Below are 20,824 nucleotides of genomic sequence, written 5' to 3'. Positions count from 1 at the left end.
TTAGCTGAAGGGAAGTCTGGCCGTGGGCCCTGAACGATTAATCGTTGAAAGGGGTTCCCGAGATTCCTCAGTCTTTGATCAGAGTGGATATTTCTTTTGATCTAAGTGAGCTCAACAAGGATCAAAAGTTTGATTCTGAGGACTTATCAATGGCTAAATCAACCTGATTGGAGCTTTGGGATCCATCCGCAGTTGACATAGTCGACATCTTCCTTAAGTAGTGCACGATTTCTGGAAGATAGGTGGATGCCCTGGAGAGTTTCCAAGGAGCTTTTAGGGAGAAAAATGAAATTCGTTGCAATGTGTGTTATTCAGAATCATCGGTATGTTAGCTCGAGATGACATATCGGAGAGTAACCTGATTGAATCGAACGGTAGAACATGAGCATATAAGATCGAAAATTATTGAATTGATCACACTAACAGTATATAAATTAACAACTAATAAATAACAAAATGTAACGATGAAATATGTTTAAATATAAAATTTTATAAAATTTTAGAGATACTCGTTTTGTTTTCTTTATTATGTGAAGACAATATTTCCAATTTCATTGGGGAAGGAGAGAAGGAGTCCATTCCTAGCCCTTCAAGGAGGAGAGGAAGGAGTTCCTGTTCCCATCCCGTACCTGTTCCCATTCCCATTGAGGATCTATTATTCAAGAGGAGGGTTACATTTTTAATTTTATTTATTTGATTCGTTGATTAGGAAAATAGAGTCACGCGTATCGATTAACTTCTTAGCAGAATATTTTATTTTTTTATCAATTCTTAGCTCAATTAAATTATAGATTATTTTTTTATTTTTTTTATCAGCTTTGCATTAGCCTACAGGGTTGTTTTTTCTGCTATGGTGTTTTTTTCCCTGTAGGGTGATAGATAGGGTGTGCTGGGACCATAGCAGAATCGAACAAAAATTGCAAATGATTTTAATTCCAATTAAGTTCGATTCGCCCAACACAATTTTAATCGAGACGATAATTTATTGAGAAGGGGGTAGTGTAACGAATGTGAAACTAATGTTTTGAAATATTTGAATAGTTATAAAACAAATGTCTTCTTCTCTTGTTTTTTATAGATGCGCGACTAAGTCAGTCAGTCTTATATTGACATCTTAACAGCAAACATCTGTATATCAATAAACTATATATCTCTTTGCTTTCTTTCACTGCTGCTTATTGTGGTGTTATTATTTCTAATATAAGTGTGTTATTATTGTAGTGTATAAGTTATAACGTTATCTTCTATTTCACGCGTCCCACGGCGGAGTGTAGTTGGCGCTCAATAGCCGTTATGGCTCTCCGTTGGTCGGAAACTGAAAATAAAATAAACCCAGAACCAAATATCCCACCTGGAGATGTCCTGAATCTCCCTGGACTGGCTGCTCCGCTCAGGCTGGGTTAGAAAACCTAGTTGGGCGCCAGTTCGTGTGCCCCACGAACAAAATTAACTCGAAATAACACAACGGAGAAAATGAAAATGAAAATAAAATAAAATGACAGGATAGCGATTTCAGATTTAGGAAAAAGGATAGCAAGAAAGATAGCAGTAATTAAAATAAATAAATTAAATAAATACCGGGTTGATGACCATTTGCTTTAATTATCCATTAATTGATTAATTAATTAGTCAATATACATGACGCATACTCACATAAATAATGTTCAAAATAATAATAAATCACTTACAACAGAAATTAATATTAGCAGTATGCGCATATAAAATTAATGTAAACAATAATAATAACTCATAAACAATAAATGTATTGTAAAATAAATAATAATACTACTTAATATTTCACTCGCACCGGAAAATAAACAAAAGAAATAGCTAAATTATTCTCCAGTACAAATTCCCAGTAAATTCCACTGGTGGGTTTACGGTAATCTAAAATAATATTGTTGTGGACGCAAATAATAAATAATTAGGTGATGACTCAACTCAACAATAAAAATAATAATACTTCAAATTAACAATAATAAATAACTCCACTTATTAATACTTAATAAGCAAATTAATAATAATTCATAATCAATAGTCAGATAAATAATAATCACTAATTCAATTAATACGCTACACACTAAGTATTTTTGAGCAATATTCCGCTGAGTAATAATTAATAATTAAATTCAAACCAATGGTGAGTTATACTAGTACTCAGCTACTAATAAATTTCTAACTCAAATTATTAGTTCTCGATTCTCAAGTCAGATTAGTACTATTTCAAACTTAAACCACTGATATTTCATAAATAATACAGAACTAAATAATAATGTATACTTCAACTCATTAATATTTCATAACCCAACTCAATAATAATTCCTGAACAATTCTCAGGTAAATAATAATTCATAACCCAAATTATTAAACTCGGCGCTGAATAAGGTAAATATATACATATATATATATAGATATATCAAGCAGTTGAGACTCAGGCGCATATGATGATAATCACGTGGCGTAGAATAATAATAATAGCAAAAATATTCCTTCACAATAAATATCCGCTGTTTAATTTATAATGAATAATCGTGATTAAATTTTTATCATCCCCTGGGCTCGAGTATTACTACTTTTATTCGTATGCTTGTAATCACAATTTAATAATACCACGATAATACTTTATTACATACGTGAGATTCCCACGCTTGCAAATGGCCACCAACGCGGGAATGCAAAGCTACACGCCAATGAATTTACCAAAGGTACTTACAGTCGTCGTCGTAGTACAAGTGGCGGATCGGCTCCATCATCAGTTGCAATATTTGTGTAACTCAAAATAACTCAATTGACCAGAGATATGTGTATGTAAATCAAAGCAAAATCACTTGACAAATTTTAGCACGCAACAGCACACCCTGCTCGTACAAAAGATTATCCACGTCTGACCATGGCAGCACGTGATTTTCATGCCGGCACCTCGACCGGCCATATTTCATATATGCATCTCAGTTTAACCCATTGGAGTAAGATCTCTATCGCATGTTACTTTCAAATACTACCAACGCTGACGTACCCGATGTCAATTGTGTAGCCTTGCCAATTCCCGCCGTCAAATGCCCAATTACTTTATATATTATTAATTAACAGTAATTTAAATATATAAACCCATTGATAGTGTATGTAAAATAATTATAAATTTCATTGATAATTTAATAAATTTGTTGCTGACAACTGTTGCGTCGCCGCGCATGCGCCGACCAACCGCAATAATTACAAGCATATAAATAAACTGAATAATTACCTTCCAGCCTCATAAATTATACTTATAAACTCAATATAATCAGTAATTTTTGCTAATTCCAGCGCAGATTCCATCTAATAAAGTAATTAAATACAAGCAGAGTAATAATAAATATAAAATCTTATATATATAACAAAATAATCATAAAATTAACGAGTGTAGAGACGTGAGAGCAGCGTGTGCTGCCATCTGTTGCTCACCGACCTAATGTGAGACTGCCACGATATTTAAATATCGTGACAAAGTGATGTTAATTTAAGATACCAGTCACTACAATACATATTAAAAAAGTTCGGGAATTCCGGTGGTGAGTTGGCAGAATTCCTAAGGAATTCTTATTTGTGTCAAAATAGGACTTACGGATGAAAACTAGATCTGCAGTTTTATCGTAACGGATGATGAGAATTTCAGTGAAAAAAAAGTAATATCAGCTGAACGTACGTAATTGCAGAAAGATGCAGTTAAGAAAAATAATGTAAGATTTCACAGATAAAAAATGGTCGTATCACGTAACGGATTCCTAGTGAGATCTTACTGACATCTGGCGAAAAGGTACATTAGTAGCCGAAAGAAAATTTTTGATTCAGTGTCTTACTGATTATTACAATAATTTATCGGAATTCGATTGATCGTTGAATACATTGACAGGAATTTAATTTATTCCGATGCCCTAAAATTTCTTTTCAAACACCGGAGAAATTCTGAAGGAATTCTTATAAAGCTCTGGCGAACTTCCAGCCGATTTCTAGCGAAAAAGTACATGAATATTCAATGAATTATTATTGAAATCGAAAATAAAAATTGTTGATTCAGTTTCCTGCCAATAATTCATCGGAATTCAAGTGGTCTACAAATAAATTCAACAGGTTTTTCATTAATACCGATGTCTTAGAATTTCTTCTCGAACACTGGATGAATTCTGTGTAAATTCATATAAAGCTCCGGCAAAATTCCAGCCGACTTCTAACCGAAAATTATGTGAATATATAGTGATTTATTTTTACACTAGAAAAATGAAATTTTTGATTCAGTTTATTGCCAATAATTTCACCGGAGCTTTATAAGAATTCCTCCAGAATTTATACCGTATTCAAAAAGAAATTTTAGGGCATCGGTAAAAATTAAATACCTGTCAATTTATTTAAAGATCGATCGGATTCCTATGAATTATTAGCAGCAGGACACTGAATCGAAAATTTCCTATCGACTACTCTCGACAATAATTTTTTTGCTATTCATGTACTTTTTCGCCAGATGTCATCGAGATCTTATATAGGAATCTTGATACTAGGAATCCGTTACGTGATAAAATCATTCTTTTTATCTGGGAAATCTTACATTATTGGTCTTGACTGCGTCTTTCTACAATTATGTACGATCAGCTGATATTAATTTTTTTTTGACTGGAATTCTCACTATCAATTACGATAAAACTGCATGCCTAGTTTTTATCCGGAATCCATCCAGAAGTTCTATTTTTACACAAATATGTATTCCTTAGGAATTCTGCCGACTCACCGCGGGAATTCCCGAACTTTTTTACACGGGCTATGTTTCGACCCCTTTTTCCAAAAATTTTATATCCCCGAATGTTTGGACAGAGTTGAGATAATTTAAAAATATGGTTTTCATTCCTTTGAAGGGATTTTTGAATTTTTTTTCAATATAGAAACGCGCATCTTTTATAGTTTTAAGTCTTAATAAATTATGCATCACACATTAAAATCTATTTTCGTTGAATTTTTCTTGTCAGTAATAAAATAATTTTTTCATGATATCAGCATCAAAACTTGAAGTTTCAGTGTCTCTACAGCCCGTCGAGACAAGCTAATTTCAAGCCGATGATGCAAACAACTGCTAGCGAATTCGTAATTCACAAATCCCTTCATAGCGGGCAGAAACAATTGTGTTTCTTCCCTTGGGAAGAAACACAATTGTTTCTGCCCTGTGCTAGATATATTTAATGTTTATTTGCACTCTTATTACTCTCATTTGTTTACTTGTCACTTCAGTTTACTCATTTCATTTTTTAAGTGACAGTTTTAATTAACCAAATAACATTACTAAAAAATAAGTGAAAATAATATTTTAGTACTATTTACTATTTAATAAGTGACTGTAAATCACATATTTCTCCTTCTCTAACAGTTCTCGGCATCATTGGCTTGAAATTATCTTGTTTTTTACTGGCTGCTGACACTGACTCTTCAAGTTCCTTTACAGTTGATCGTGTAAAATATAGTGTGTGACTCAGGATAAAACACGATTTGAGACTGCGGGTGACATCAGCCCTTGCCTGCGGCCCGGGCGGCCAACCTCACCCTAGTCTGAAATCGTCTTGTCTCATCCCTTGTCACACAATATACTATTTAATTTGTTTGCACTGAAAGATAATTTTGTTGATAGCAATACTGTTAGTTTATAGTAATTATCTAAAAATTGAATAAACATTGTATACTATGAATATAGCTATACGTGATTTGCGTGAAGGTTATACTTGTATATTGTCTATACAAAGTTTTTCCAAATTAACTATCTAAAGTCCTTCGAGAAAGTGTCGTTGTCTCTTTTTACCCTTTCTCTTAGAAAATGAGCCTGATTTCATACCATGACTACATACTAACATGTATCACAAAATATCCGTGTATGAAATTAATATATTCGATAGATCGAGTAAGAAATCTACCTTCCCATTCGGCTGCCAAATGGCATTTTTAATACTTACAACCTAAAATAATTCGTTTTATTCTTTCATAAACTATAAATTTTTTTAATTTTTTACTAAGAAAATTGCCAATTTCCGAAAAAATCGGGAAGTTAGTGGTTTCACTCCGATTTTCGAAAAACGATATTCTATCAGATGTCGACATTTTGAGGTCCAAGAAAACTATTATGACTATGTTCAGAGAGACGTCCGCAGAAGCGCGCGCGCGCGTGTGTGTGTGTGTGGGTTTGAGTGTGTGTGTGTGTGGATGTAAACCTCTCATAACTTTTCAATAAATGAACCGATCTAGATGGTTCTTGCGGCATTCAAAAGAGATCTGGGATATTTAAGAAAAACGAGAAAAAAAAACTTTTTGTTTTGTTTTTTTTTTTTTTTTATATATTAAAAACTGCCTAATCGATCAGTTTCAAAGTCTAATCAGCTGTAGAACGATAAAAGCTCTCAATGGCCACCAAAATCTTATCAATTAAACAATCCGTTCGAAAGATAACGATTGCGAAAAAATTAAAAATAAATGTTTTTTTTTTGTTTTACTTGGATATTTTGAAAACTATCCAATCGATCGAATTCAAAATGTGATTAGCTCTACAACGCAATGGAAGCTTTCGATTGCTGCCAAGAACGTTTCAATCAAATAATCCATTTGAGAAATATCGTCGAAGACAAAGAAACTAATTTTTTTTGAAAATATTCATTTTTCGAAGTTCTCGAAAATATAAGAGTAATTAAAAGTATTGTCGTACTTGAAGATCCTAAACATATATTCGCAATGATGTTTTCGAGCTCTTTGGGCTCGAAAACAGCGGGAAGTATCTGGGTTGGCTCGCAGGGTCAACCAGTTAATAGATTTGTTTTTTATTTAACATTACCTCGAATATATAATAAACCACAGTCTTTCTTTCTACAGAAGTTCTAATATTTTTTCACTTTACATAACCTTAAGTACATTACATAATAAAACCATAGACTTTTTCTTAACCTAAAAAAACCCAATACAGTTATAGCAATTTCATCTGAACGGATATAAATGGCCATCTGAGACATCATTACGGAATGTATAATAAACAAGACACCTCAAGTAACCCACTAATTTTTCAATATATTCTAACATTTTATTATATTCATATTTATATTTTAATCATCCTGGTAGTTCATGCCAATTGTGATCGATTTGCTGTGTTGCATTTTCCAGGATAAATGCATCATCCAGACATGCAGGAGCTCGGTCATCCATAGAGAGTAAATTCTTCAAGTGATATTTAATGTTCACGATGATCAACCCTTTCTCGCATTGCAGCAACATTAATCTGATTTACAGTTGTTTGATAATAGCCAATGTTTATATCGCACATGTCCATATGGATAGATTTTAAAACGAATATCACTAGCAGAGAGTTCTTTTATCACAAAGAACCGTGCCTCAATTTGGGCTACATAGCGTGCTGTGGTCATCTATATAGGAGTGTTTTATTTTAGAAGAGTGTATTAACAGAAAAATATTTTTAGCGCTGGTAATCGAATGCGCCTTAGTATATAGGGTGTTTAAAAATGAAAAATATTCTTCAGTATCCTCTTCATCTGAACTATCAAATCGTATTAATATGTCCTCTAGGTCTTTTGATGGTGGATTTATTTGCACACTGTGATGTTTAACATACCCAAAAAACCAGTTTATAGTTATCACATGAACACAAGTATCGATGGTACCATTTTTGCAACTACAGTGGTAACCTTTTATTAAATCTTTACCCACTGAGTTTTTTTCTTTTAACACATAAACATAGTTTTCTGTTTTATCAATACGTCAAGATTGTATTATTCCTTTAATAAATAATGGATCTACTACTGTCAACCCATAAGAAGCAAAATCAACTGTATCCGTGTTGGTACATATTTCGATTCTAAATCTACCATCAGAAGCTACGCATTCCCCGTAATACGATTCGGCTTCTTTTATTCGGTAATGTCCTAAAGAGATTAAATAAACATCTTTCTCTGATAGAACAGGAAAATCAATCAACGCTTCATCGGTGATTGAACAAAATTGTTTCAGCCTGCTATGAAGATTAGTTTCTTTTACAATTTCTCCGAAGATATTTTTTCGATTCATATTAGACAACATCAACTCAGATATAACTTGAGCATCATCAAGATCAGAGATGAATTCAACATAGGATTCGTTATGAATTGCCGCAGCATTCCGTAAGTCTTGCATTAAATGTGGCACCATTTTTGTTTGCCAAACATGATCAAAATATCTGAAGCAAATCTTTAAGTGACCATTAATTGTCCCCACGACGTATCTAATCTTACTTATAATACGAGAACGATTTGCACTAAGGTCACTCAGTTGATTTTCACCACTTCGTACTAATTCAGATATTTATACTATGAATCCTTTATCCTGCAGATATAAAACTATATCACGAAATCCTCGGTCTACTACGAAAACATCTCCACTTTCAAATTTTGATATAACCTCAGGCGAATTATTTAAAATAGTTTTTAATACACTCGCATCATTCTGAATCGCTGGGGAAGGGCCAATAACATCAATGGTTAAACCATTTGGTGCAACACAAACCATTGGTTTAACTTCAGGTCGTTGCTTGTGTGCACTATAACTTCTGCGTTAGAATGTATTATTTCTACTTTTATTAATATAGACATTGGTACAGTCCTAGATTGTTATAAGCGATTGAGAACTATTCTCATCTAATAACAAGTTTCGAGACAAAACTGTTTGCTGTTCAGCTATTTTTTCTCTATTCATGTTTTCAAACCCTAAACGGGTAGAAGTATAGTATATTACATACCTAGAGGAGTAAAATAAGAAATGTCTCAGATCACATGTAATTGTTGGCCGAGGCGAAGCCGAGGTCAACAAACATGTGATCTGAGGCTTTCTTATTTACTTCCCGTGGTGTGTATACTATTTTTTGCGTCGACGGAGGCTGAAAGCGGCAACTTCATTTCGCACAGCGGGACGAAAGTTGACGCTTTCCGCCCGAAGGCGAGAAAAAGTCTTTTTCAATAGTAACTCTAGCTTTATTAATGTCTTTCGCTATGTGTCGTGATCCGTTCAACAATGCAAGCGCAAGTTGGTCATCCGTATGACCGGTTCTTAGTTTACTTAAATATATTGCAAGAGATGTTTCTGTGTGACGCTTTTCTGTTTCTCTGAGAGTAGGAAACTGTACTAATAAATATTCGAATTGATCTTTTTTTAAACCAGTATAGTGCTTTACAACCATGTCATTAAGATCTTGAAAAAAATCAAAGTTAATGTGTTTTCTGTCTGCACTGATCACCCCCCCTCAATAGATCTACCATATCAGTTATCTGAGTCGCTGCAAAAGTGTTTTTTGATTCTTGAGGAATATCTGTCCAGCAAAAGTTATTGTGATTCGAACAGACTCTGGCGTCTTGAGAAATGTAAAATCGAAAATCATTCCATACTTGCGCTCTGGTCTGTTGCGATGCCCGGAACCGCCCTGAGTGACAGGCAAAAATGCATTTAGATTGTGTATTGGATGCTCTTGCCATATCAAGTCTGATAAGATCTTTTGTTTCTTTAGGACTTCCTTGGACAGGTGGTATTTCAATATTATCGTTATTGGTAGAATTTCTATTTCGAATAAATATCTGCCAACATTTCTGACTTACGCAATGACTTGAATTTATGGAACGACCACTAATAAATCGAAGGTTTTGAAAATATTCATAGGCTTCTTGATTTTCCTCAGAACCAGAAAGAGAATATGTCCGCAAACGTTTCCTATTGCTTAAGAGATATACTCCACAAGTAAATCAAGTAAGTTTTTCGCTAAGGCCAGTAGTCTTTTCGGGGTGTCCCCGCACCAGGAGCTGGCCATTTCCTCCAGGTTTATCCTCCGCTTGCATCTCTTCCCCTCCAGGGCAGACTCCAGAAGCATCACAATGCATCGAATTTGTTAATCTTCTTGCCATCACGGCATAGCTCGCGTCCATGGGCTTAGCCGGTCAAAATCATAGTTCTGACCGTTACCACCGTCACCACGGGGAGGTGCCCTGGACGCAAGAAGACTGAAGTTGCCTTAATGATGGGTATTACAAACGACATTCTGATAATGGAACAGAATTTTCGGTGCCTTAGAATTAAACAATTCTACCCCCATGTACGGATTCACGCATTGAATGCAAGTATGTGAAACACCAAATTGATACTGAACTTACTCAGTTCTATATATTAACATACAATTCGACTCTGCACACCTATGGTTCAAAACCACCTATAAGCGAGGCACGGTTCTTTGTAATTAAGCTATTCTAAACCCATAAAATCATTTATTATTTCCATTATTACTGATTATTAACTTTGAACAATAACTTAGTTGAGATAAATGTAATTTCGTGACTAGTTTGAATATATACAACTTCAAAACGGACATCTACATTTGTATATTGCATTCACCAGGGACGGCGATCATAGTGTCAGCTCTGGAGTTGTGCACAAACATGATGCCAAAATCTGAAACCTGTTCTGCAAGCCGAGACTCTATATTCGGCATCCATGAAATTGCATAATTTTTTTTTTTATCTAAACTATCCCGGTCAAAATATACATTAAGCACCATCTGTCATTGCGCGAGATAACACGAGCTTAAAGCGGTGAACATAAGCTCAAAACGAGATGAAAATGGCGGGTAAGAGCTCAAAATAGATGGCAATGAACTCAGAATGAATGTCAATTACCCAAAGTGTTAGACATTACTTGAGAGGGCTTTGAATAAGTTAAAAAACGGAATCAGATGGTAAAACAGATCACACTAACTGCCAATAACCCCTGTCGTTCCCTCATACCAACAGTCGATAAATTATTATCTGTGGGTGATACAGTAATAGCGCCCATCCACATAAAAGGCAGCTACAGTAATTGATCTTAAGTAACCTGGACCAGGACAAGAGCTAGTCATCCTATCAGTTAAATTAGCGCCAAAACCCTTTGCACCTCATATCCTCGAGTAGTAACCTTGTAATTAGAATATCGGTTTTAATGCACACACATATACAGAAACGCGGACATCATTCTAAAAATAGTCAGAATAGTTTCCTAGGACCCCAAAACGTCGACAACTGATAAAAACTAGATTTTCGAAAATCGGGACAAAAACAATAACTTCCCGAAAATTAAAAAAATCTTCGATTTGCTTACCGGGAAGTTGATAAGAAAATAAACATTCTGAAGCAATTTATAAAGTATAAACAAATAAAATACTGGATATGATCAACTTACGAGTTCCATCGAAACGTGTTGCGATGGTATCAAGGAATGTATTTTGAGGAGCAAGAAAACCTTTTCTAGCAGGCATCAGATAACCAAGTCCTGAAAATTTATAATAAATTTTTAAGTATCTATTTTTCATAATGTCAATAGTTATATCCGTGTGAAAAAAATCATACATAATTATATATAATTACTTTCATTTAGATTTTATACAGTTTTCAGAGATTAAAAAATATTGAAGGAATTCTGTCTTTTAGAATGCATGTATTCAACAGTAAATTTAAAAACGCAGTCTTTTGAATTCAATATATTTTCTATAATTAAACATATAATTTCACTAGCTATAGTAACTTCAGTTGAGAGTGATTCAAAAGGATTCAAAGTCTTCAAGAACATTAAAAAGTATTTAACATATTTTTTTTAATCGTTTTGTACCGTTTTTTCAATGAGGGTCTTTGCCATTTCTAATGCACCTATTTTAAAGCTGATTTCTGTAAAACGGCATGATCATATCTGATTGTATGTAATTATATACAATTACATATAATTAACATACGGTATAAACACGGTTATTTATAGAAAACCATTATATATTAGTGTGGACCAAAAAAAACTAACTAATTTTTTTTTCTTTAGTTATCGTAAAAATATTGTTAAAGATGATGAAAAAAAAATCTGGTAAAGTTTGAGACTTTAATAATGATATTATGAGGTAGCGCTTCGTGATTTTTGATTTCCCATTTAAATAACATGGAAAAAAAATTTTTAAGTTTGGAATTCTATACCTCGGCAATGGCTAATTGTATAGATAAGGTCGAGACATATGTTTGTAGAGAATTAAATGCTCAACAAGAAAAGTCTCCTATTCATTTTTAATAGATCCGTCTGTTCAAGTTATTGGAGCTTGAACTAAAATTTATAGAGGCGTGGTGGGAGGAGGAGCGCAAAGCAATAAGGGTGGAGGGACAGGTCTGGAAAGTGGTTAACAAGGGTAGAAAGAAAAGGAAGGAAGTTAATAATAGTATTGACATGAAGGAATGAGACAGATTCTTTCTTGGTTTGTTCGGGGGGGGGGGGGGGGGGGATAATAGTCAGTGAGGTAGTAGGGGAAGAGAGTTGTGGAGATGAGGAGGGCATTACTTTGAAAGAGATAAGGGAGGTAGTAAAAGGGTTGAGATATAAGAAAGCAATGGGAAGGATGGTATACCGAATGAAGTATGGAAGTATGGGGAGGAGGGAATAGTGGTAGAGTTGTGGGAGTTATGTAGTAAAGTGTGAAATGGAGAAGGGAGTGGTGACATCAATAGTGAAGAAGGGAGAGGGAAACAGAGTCGAAGAGTATAAGAGGGTGACGCTAACTCAGACGGATCTATAAGGTGTATGTAGGAGTGTTAAAGAAGAGACTGAGAGAGGAGGTTTACAAAAAGAATGGGAACGATAGATAACGTGTATCTGATAAATTATTTGATGAATAGGGAGGTCAGGAAGGATATAGGGAAGTTAATGCTGTTGTTTGTAGATTTGAAGGCGGCTATTGACCCGGTGGATAGAAGGTAGTTGTTTGAATGTTTAAGGAAGAGGGGGGTCAGGGGAGGACTGGTAAGGCGGTATGAGGTTATATTAAGTGAGACAGCTAGTATAGTCAGAGTGGGGTAGGAGTGTAGGGAGAAGTTCTGGACGGAGAGGGGAGTCAGGGAGGGATGCCCGATGAGCCGCCTTTTGTCTGTGCTGTTTTTGTCGGATATTAATAAGGAGTCAGAAAAGGGAAGATGGGGAGGAGTAGAGCTGGGGGGTGGGAAAAAGGTGTATGGTTTGGCGTATGCGGACGAAAGGACGAAAGGAGGAGGAGGAAATGAGGGGAATGATTAGGACGCTGGAGATATATATAGAAGGAAAAGGTTTAAAAGTCAATACAGGAAAGACGAAAATCATCAGGTGTAGGAAGCGGGGGGAGTAGGTATAGGAAAGTGAATTGGCGATGGACGAGAAAGGAGATAGCGGAAGTGCGAAAGTATGTGTATTTAGCGTATGTATTGAAAGCGAACGGGGGTCAAGAGGAGCATGTGAGAGAGAGGGTAAGGAAAGGAGCGAGTGTGTTAGGACGGATCTGGGGAATAGGAAAAAGAAAGTTCGGGAATGACTGGGAGAGATGGGTATGGCTGTTTGATAAGTTACTGTGGTCGGTTGTAAGTTACGGGGTGGAAATCTAGAGGTGAGAGAAAAGAGAGCTAATAGACAAATTGCAGGAAAGGTACTTGAAATAGGTGTTAGGGGTTTCGAGGAAGGTACCGGAATATATGGTCAGGGAGGAGTTAAGCAGGGATGATGGTAAGAGCAGGAATGAGAGCGTGGGGGTATGAAAAAAGAATAGAGGAAGGAAAAAGAGGAGAGTTGGCACGAAGATGTAGGTTAGAAATGAGGAAAAGAGTGAAAGCGGGAAAAGGAGTAAAGAAATGGGAAGGGGCAAGAAGGGATTATTGTGAGAAAAGAGGTTGGAACTTAGTAGAGGTAGAGGAGAAATGGGAGAGGGAAGAAATGAGAGGTGGAAGGTTAATAGAAGTAGGTAGGAAAAGGCAGTGGGAGGATACATGGGAGAAGATTAGGGAGTCGAAGGAAAATAAAGACTATAAGTTTATTAAGGGGATAGGGATTCCGGGGTATTTGAAGAGGGGCTAGAAGGAAGAGAAGTGGAAAAGGGTGATAAGGTTAAGGCTAGGGGATGGGATGAATGGGGATAGGAATTGGGGAAAAGAGGAAAAAAGGATATGCAGGGTATGCGGGTACAAGGAAGAGACATGGGAGCACGTGTAGGAGGTTTTTTCGGGTTTCAGGGTAGAGAGAGGGTGGCAGGAGAGAAGAAGGAAGTGTTAGGGGAGGATAGTTCGAAAAAGAGCAACGGAAGCAGAGGTCACGGGATGTGTGTGAGGGAGTGGAGAAATGAGGAAAGGCAAAAAAGTTTTTTCTTTGAGAGTTCTTTTTTACTTATTGCTCGGAGTATGAAGGATGAAGGATGGAAATTGTAAAGGATGGAAGGATGGATATTGTAAAGGAGTGTGGATAGGATAAGAATATAGGTTTAAGAAATTGTTTTGATGTAATTTGAATGTTTATATGCTAAACAAGTCACGCAATGTGTCTGCAACAACTGCTCTAAAATCATACGAGAAAATGGTGCCAGTATACAGTGCTTGACCTGTCGTAATTGGACACATGCTAATTGCACACGCTTCTCCTCCGATGAGTTCAAGAAGTTTGCGAGTGATATCAAGAAAAATAAATCCAGCTGGAAATGTAATCGCTGTAAAAGTGTGGTCAGTATCGTACTCGAAAATGACCTATCGGGTACTGACTCGGATTACGAGGACAAAAATAGTAGTGCTCTGAATAAAATTGAGCGATTGATGGAAAAGTACTTTAAAGATTTGAAGAGATCCCAAGCCAATCTCAAAGCTAAATTTAATAAATTTAAGGCATCAGTCGTGGACAACCTGACTGAAATAAGAGATGAGGTAAGCAAGCTATCCGAAGAAAATGTTTCTCTGACAAAAAAAGTGTGTACAGCTTGACGGTAGGATCAACACAATTGAGGAAAAGCTGAACTCGTTCGCCGTATCCTCTGGGTCCTCTGAAGAAGTTATCGTTGAGTTAAACGAGCTCAAAAAACTTGAATCAAATGTAATTGTCCTGAATTTCGTTGAATCTAAAAAAAATGATGGAAAAGATCGTCTAGATAATGACGAATTCCCAATTTCAAGCTGCGCCGTCTGGGTCGTCCACCTGCTGACCGCATCCGGCCCTTGCTGATTGACACCTGCCTAGCAGACACTGCTGAACGTACTCTAAAATTAAAACCTCCATCCAGTGGTGATGTATAAAATTGAAACCTCCATCCAGTGGTGATGTGAACATCCATTTTAAATCGGACCTCACTCCATCACAACAGTCGCATCTCAGCAAACTTTGTTCTGAACTCGACGATCTTGTTGAAAAGGGCAACACAACCAAGACAATTAATACGTCAATGGTACTCCAATGATAGTGAACAAGAACTTTCGCACGCTCTTAGAAAAGAGCAAACATAAAGCACCTACAAATTTACTACCAGAACGTGAGGGGGTTAAGAACAAAGCTCAGCAGTTTTCAGTTTCCTCAGCGAGCAGTCAATACGACATTATTTATGTCACTGAGTCCTGGCTGCATAGCTCCATACATGATAGGGAACTAATTGATAACATTTACTCTGTATATAGAAGAGACAGAGATCCCATCTTAAGTCAGCATGAACGCGGTGGTGGCATTTTCACTGCTACCAAACGTCCCTTACAGCCGAGCCGATCCCCATAGAGGACATTTTAGAACAAATCTTCATCAGGATCTCGGGTCGTCACAAGGACACTATTATTGGATGCGTTTACTTTCCACCGCTTTTAACTATTAAAAACTACCAGGCACATTTTGATGTACTCCTTTCTATCAAGGACAAGTATAAGGGCATTAAAATTATGGTTTTAGGCGATTACAATTTGCCGTCCAGTGTTACACGGGCTTAATGTGAAAAACTAATCTTTGAAGGTTTTGCTCTTCTCGATTGTGGGCAGTTTAACAGTGTTCTAAATGGCAGTATTATTTACTTGATCTCTATTTCAGTGTCCTTGACTTATCTCTGGATAAAACACTTGCTTTAACCACTGAAGACAAATATCATCCAGCTTTTGCTATCAATGTTGATTTTGCATCCTGTCTCAAACCGGAAAGCTCTCCATACCTGGCTTTCAAAGAAGCTGATTACGTCAATCTTGCCACCTTTTTCTACGTACAAATTAGACGAGCCTGTGTGAAATTGCTTCAATAGATGACAAGTATAAAATAAGAAAAAACAAAATCAACTATAGGAAGTTTAGCCTCCTGAGATCAGATTGTAAGATGTTGAGCCCAGTGTTCTACAGGAACTATGTTAACCAAGTGGAGACTTTGGTTCAGTCCGATCCGACAGAATTCTGGAAGATCATTAATAATAAAAGACGCAGTCACTCTGACATTCCGTCGACTATGACCTGGGACAATCTTTCAGCAATCACTGGTGCCGAAATAATCAATTTATTTGCACCTTACTTTGAAAGTGTCTACATCCCTGTAACAAGTGATAATGAACTTCTTGATGTCAATCAGAATGAAGTTAGTGCCAACCTGGATGACTTCAAAGCCACTTTCGATGTCGTCTACAAACAACTGATGAAATTGAATCCCAATAAAAGAGCAGGACCAGATGGGATTCCCAAAATGTTTTTCAGGAATTGTGCTGCCGGACTTTGCGAACCCATAACATATGTATTTAACAAATCACTGCAACAGGGGGTATTTCCAACAGACTGGAAAGCTTCCTTTGTTTGTCCGATACATAAGGATAGCTCTAGATCATCTGTCTCCAATTACAGGCCTATATGTATCCAATCTTCATTGGCTAAGTTACTTGAGAAGGTGATATTACCTCAACTGGCAACTTCCTTCAACTAACCTGTACCCCTACGTTAGTTACATACGAAGCGCTATGAATAATGGTCATAGGACTCACGCTATTTACACCGATTGTAGCAAAGCCTTTGACAGGGTAGTCCACGAAACCCTGTTAAGGAAGTTGGTAAATTATGGTGTGCATAGTAATGCACTTAGCTGGTTGCGTTCTTACTGACAGACGCTTGCAAGTCAGGGTTGATCGTCACCTATCAGACGAATACGAGGTCGAATCGGGAGTCCCACAGGGATCGCATTAGAGCCCCCTCCTTTTTAACATCTTTGTCAACGACATTGGAGGTGAATTCGAATCAGAGTTTATACTACACGTAGATGACCTAAAAGTATACAGAATAATTGAGAGCGACCTTGACTGTGAGATCTTACAGCATGACATTGATATATTAGCTGCATGGTGCAGTAAGAACAAACTAGACGTAAATGTCAAGAAATGTGCAGTTTTCTCCTTTTCACGCACACATACTCAGGTGCCTATCAGTTACTTCCTGAATGATGCCAAAATTGAGCAAGTTGATTACATCAAGGACCTTGGTGTCTTAATTGACAGTAAGCTAATGTTCACTAAACATGGGGATGAGATTACGCTCCAGGCCCTCAAAATCCTAGGATTAATCACAAGAACTGGTAAAGATTTCTGCAGTCCGCAATCTACAGTGAATCTCTACTTTGCGTTAGTATTGTCTATTTTGGAATAATGCACAGTAATCTGGTCACCTTTCATTGGCATTCAAACTAAACAGCTCGAGAGAATTCAAGACAAGCTGTGTAAAAGTCTCTCGTATGCATATTGATCGCAAGTGATTGCATTCACCCCAGATGAGCTGCGTAAGTATTTCAAATTTAATAGTCTGGCTGCTCACCGCCAGGTCACCGACATGACTTTCTTTTACAAAGTAATTAATGGCATTATTTTTTTAACTTCCCGCTAAGAAAATCGACGATTTTCAAAAATTTCGGGAAGTTATTGTTTTCACCCCGATTTTTGAAAATCGAGTTTTCATCAGATGTCGACGTTTTGAGGTCCTAGGAAGCTATTCTGACTATTTTCAGAATGATGTCCGAGTGTGTGTATGTATGTGTGTGTGTGTGTTTGTGTGTATGTATGTAAACTCTTTGTAACTTTTTAACTAATAAATCGATTTGGATGGTTGAGGTGGCAATTGAAAGAGCTTGTTGGCCGTCATTTTTCCTGAAAATTTCAGATCATTTGATCGAATAGGCTCGAAAATATTTGCGAATTACGAAAAAAAAAATTTTTTTTTTAGTTTTTTATTGATTTCTCAGAAACGACTCATACGATCGACTTCAAAATCTAATCAGCTCTAGTACTCAATAAAACGCGTCGATTGCCACCTCAAACATCAAAATCGGATAATTCGTTCAAGGGTTATCGCGGGAGAAAGAAATGGTGAAAAATGGTTTTTTCTAAATATTTTTGAAACGACCGACGCGATCGATTTCAAATTTTAATCAGCTCTAGGATTCAATTAAACGCGCCGATTGCCGCCTTAGACATCTCAATCGGTTAATTTGTTCGAGAGATATCGCGGGAGAAAGAAATGGTGGATAATAGTTTTTTCCAAATATTTTCGAAATGACTGACTCGATTAATTCCAAATTTTTTTTTTTTTTAGTATTTTGAAAGTATTTCAAAAACGACTTGATGAATCAATTCAAAAATCTGATCAGTTATAGAACTCAATAAAACATGTCGATCGTCGCCTTGAACGTCTTAATCGGTTTATTCGTTCGAGAGATATCGTTTGAAAAAAAAATCGTAAAAAACGTTTTCTTTCGAAAACAAAGGCATACAAAAGTATTTTCGAGCTCGAAGAGAAAATGTATCTACAACAATTTTCTGAGCTCAAGGAGCTCGAAATAGGCGGGAAGTTTTGGGGCTGGCCCGCAGGGTCAACCGACGGACCGATTTTTTTTTTTTTTTTTATATTAATTCACTATGTATGTAGGCCATCGGCCTGTCCTATGGTATACAATTTCAACTCAGCTCAATCTACTTGTGCTTGTACTGTACTGCATCATTACGATGATGCCCTGCAACCTCCCTAGTGCAATGAAGGTGCAGTGGCGTAGGAAAACCACAGAGAAAACCTAGCCAGTACAGTTTTTCGGTTTGAGTGAAGCTCCAGTGGTCGATAAAATTCCCATTTTATTGATCACTGGATCTTCATCCCGCGCCTAACGGTCGGAGACCTTCGTTCGAGCCCAACGCGTGGTTAAATGGTCACCCAGCCAATTAGTAATCATGCTCGATGCTACTTAACTTCGGTGATCGCCCGAGCCACGTGTGTGCCGAACGGCTACCTCAGCCGCTCCAATGGCATTATTGATGCACCGAAAATCTACAGCAGACTCGAACTCGCACCTGCTAACCCTATGCTGAGGCGGAAAAGATTGCTAAAAACAAAAAAGTCAACCAAGAGCTACGTAGTGAATGGATCCACGTGACAGAATTGCGAATCTTGTTAATAACTTAAATGGTGGTATTGAATTTTACGGTGGCACGTTTAACACATTCATATCAAATATTAAAAAACATTTGCTTGCTTATACTTAACTTTACAAAGCTTGTCGTTATAATTTTATCTGTATTTTTGCTCTTTTATTAAATCTTTTAATTAATGTTATTTAATTATATATTTTCTACTTGATGTATATTGCCGATTGGCGTTTGTGATAAATAAATAAATAAATAAATGAATAAGTAAATTCATGCATAGATCTTGAAAGCTGATTCCTCAAGCTTTCCAAAACCCTATGATCAGTCATAATTATGACTTGATAATTATAATTGTCATAATTGAAACGCCAATTGAAGCTATCTGAAAAGTATCGATTTTGTATTTCAAAATGAAATTGTTTAATTTCATTTTTATTTTTGTTAGCTTCAATGGGCGATAATTTTGACTTGTCATAGGGTTTTAGAACGCTTCAGGAATCATTTTTGAAGATTTATGCATGAATTCGAAAAATATTGAGCAGCTTACAAGTAATTACAGTTTCAATAAAAAAATTATTTTTTTCATATTAATAAGATGAGAAATTAAAATTAAAATAGCGAACTCTTAGAGTTGAGCTAGAGAGTTCATCTTTTGGGAAGATTTTTTTCTTGGCAACCATTAACAAATTTGATCTTACTTCTAATAATTTATATAAATCTATTAGTGAATAATCATAGTTAAAGGTTATTTTAGAATATATTGGAAGTTAAAAAAAGCTATTCTAGGTATACACCGAGAAAAAAATTTGTTTGACCCAAAGATATCGTATATTTGGATATGGACAAATAAATATTTAATTATGAGAAAATAATAATATGAGTGAGCAATTTAATTGCGTGAAATAAGTAATTACTTTGGGGTAAAAAAATTATTAAATTGCTACATATATAGGTTAGTTGAGCCACAAGTATCGCCAAATTTTCCCTTATTCGTCAGAAATTCAATATCTTTACTTACCACAACTATATCATTTCCATACTACAGATAAATTATATATTTCAGTCCAATTATAAAATTATTTGAATCAACTTTCATATTTAGTTGTACCGAATATATTTATTTGTCATTAAGAAATATTCAAAAAAAGCTACAAATAAATTGATTTATTTGGGACAAATATTTATTTTTTTCAGTGTATCAATACGTATGATTTTCCTTAGAGTTTTTATTAATTTTATGCAATCTTATATTTACAATTTCAGATATTATAGCACATAAATTCCGAATCATTCTACTCAACCATACTCTACTATAAGTCCAGGCTATTTTACTCAGTTATTACACTAAAAATCCAAGTTATCATAATCAACCAACTACTACTGAAGCTCCAAATCGTTGTGCTTACCCGCCAACAACTTCTACTGCAAGCTACTAAGTCCATTTATCTGGAAATTCATCGAAACCACAATTATCAATTCAACAAGAAGAATCATTAGATCAAATTAATTATCAAAACCTGGGCAATAATTCTACATCAACTCAAGTCATACCAGATCGAGACCCATTGCTATATCATCATCAATCGTGTTTTAATTGTA

The 20,824-nt window shown here is 35.8% G+C and overlaps 2 protein-coding genes across 2 annotated transcripts in view; one reads left to right on the top strand and one right to left on the bottom strand.

The window, feature by feature from the left end:
- Positions 1-20,824, bottom strand: part of LOC103570411 (potassium voltage-gated channel subfamily H member 8) — a 355,105-nt gene that overhangs the window by 297,040 nt on the left and 37,241 nt on the right. Inside the window, exon 2 of the mRNA XM_053741792.1 lies at positions 11,245-11,334. Coding sequence (XP_053597767.1) covers positions 11,245-11,320 — 76 coding nt within the window. The 5' untranslated portion in view covers positions 11,321-11,334. The remainder of the gene's footprint in view (positions 1-11,244; positions 11,335-20,824) is intronic.
- Positions 16,159-16,749, top strand: LOC128668543 (uncharacterized). Its single transcript, XM_053741703.1, has one exon. The coding sequence runs from the start codon at positions 16,159-16,161 to the stop codon at positions 16,747-16,749; it is 591 nt and encodes a 196-aa protein (XP_053597678.1).

The sequence above is a fragment of the Microplitis demolitor genome, chromosome 9 (assembly GCF_026212275.2).
Source record: "Microplitis demolitor isolate Queensland-Clemson2020A chromosome 9, iyMicDemo2.1a, whole genome shotgun sequence".
Taxonomy (NCBI): Eukaryota; Metazoa; Arthropoda; class Insecta; order Hymenoptera; family Braconidae; genus Microplitis; species Microplitis demolitor.
This window is presented reverse-complemented; position numbering and strand designations above follow the sequence as displayed.

Excerpts from the sequence above, each read along its gene's own strand:
- LOC128668543 (XM_053741703.1), top strand. The coding sequence starts at position 16,159 with ATGTTGAGCCCAGTGTTCTACAGGAACTATGTTAACCAAGTGGAGACT.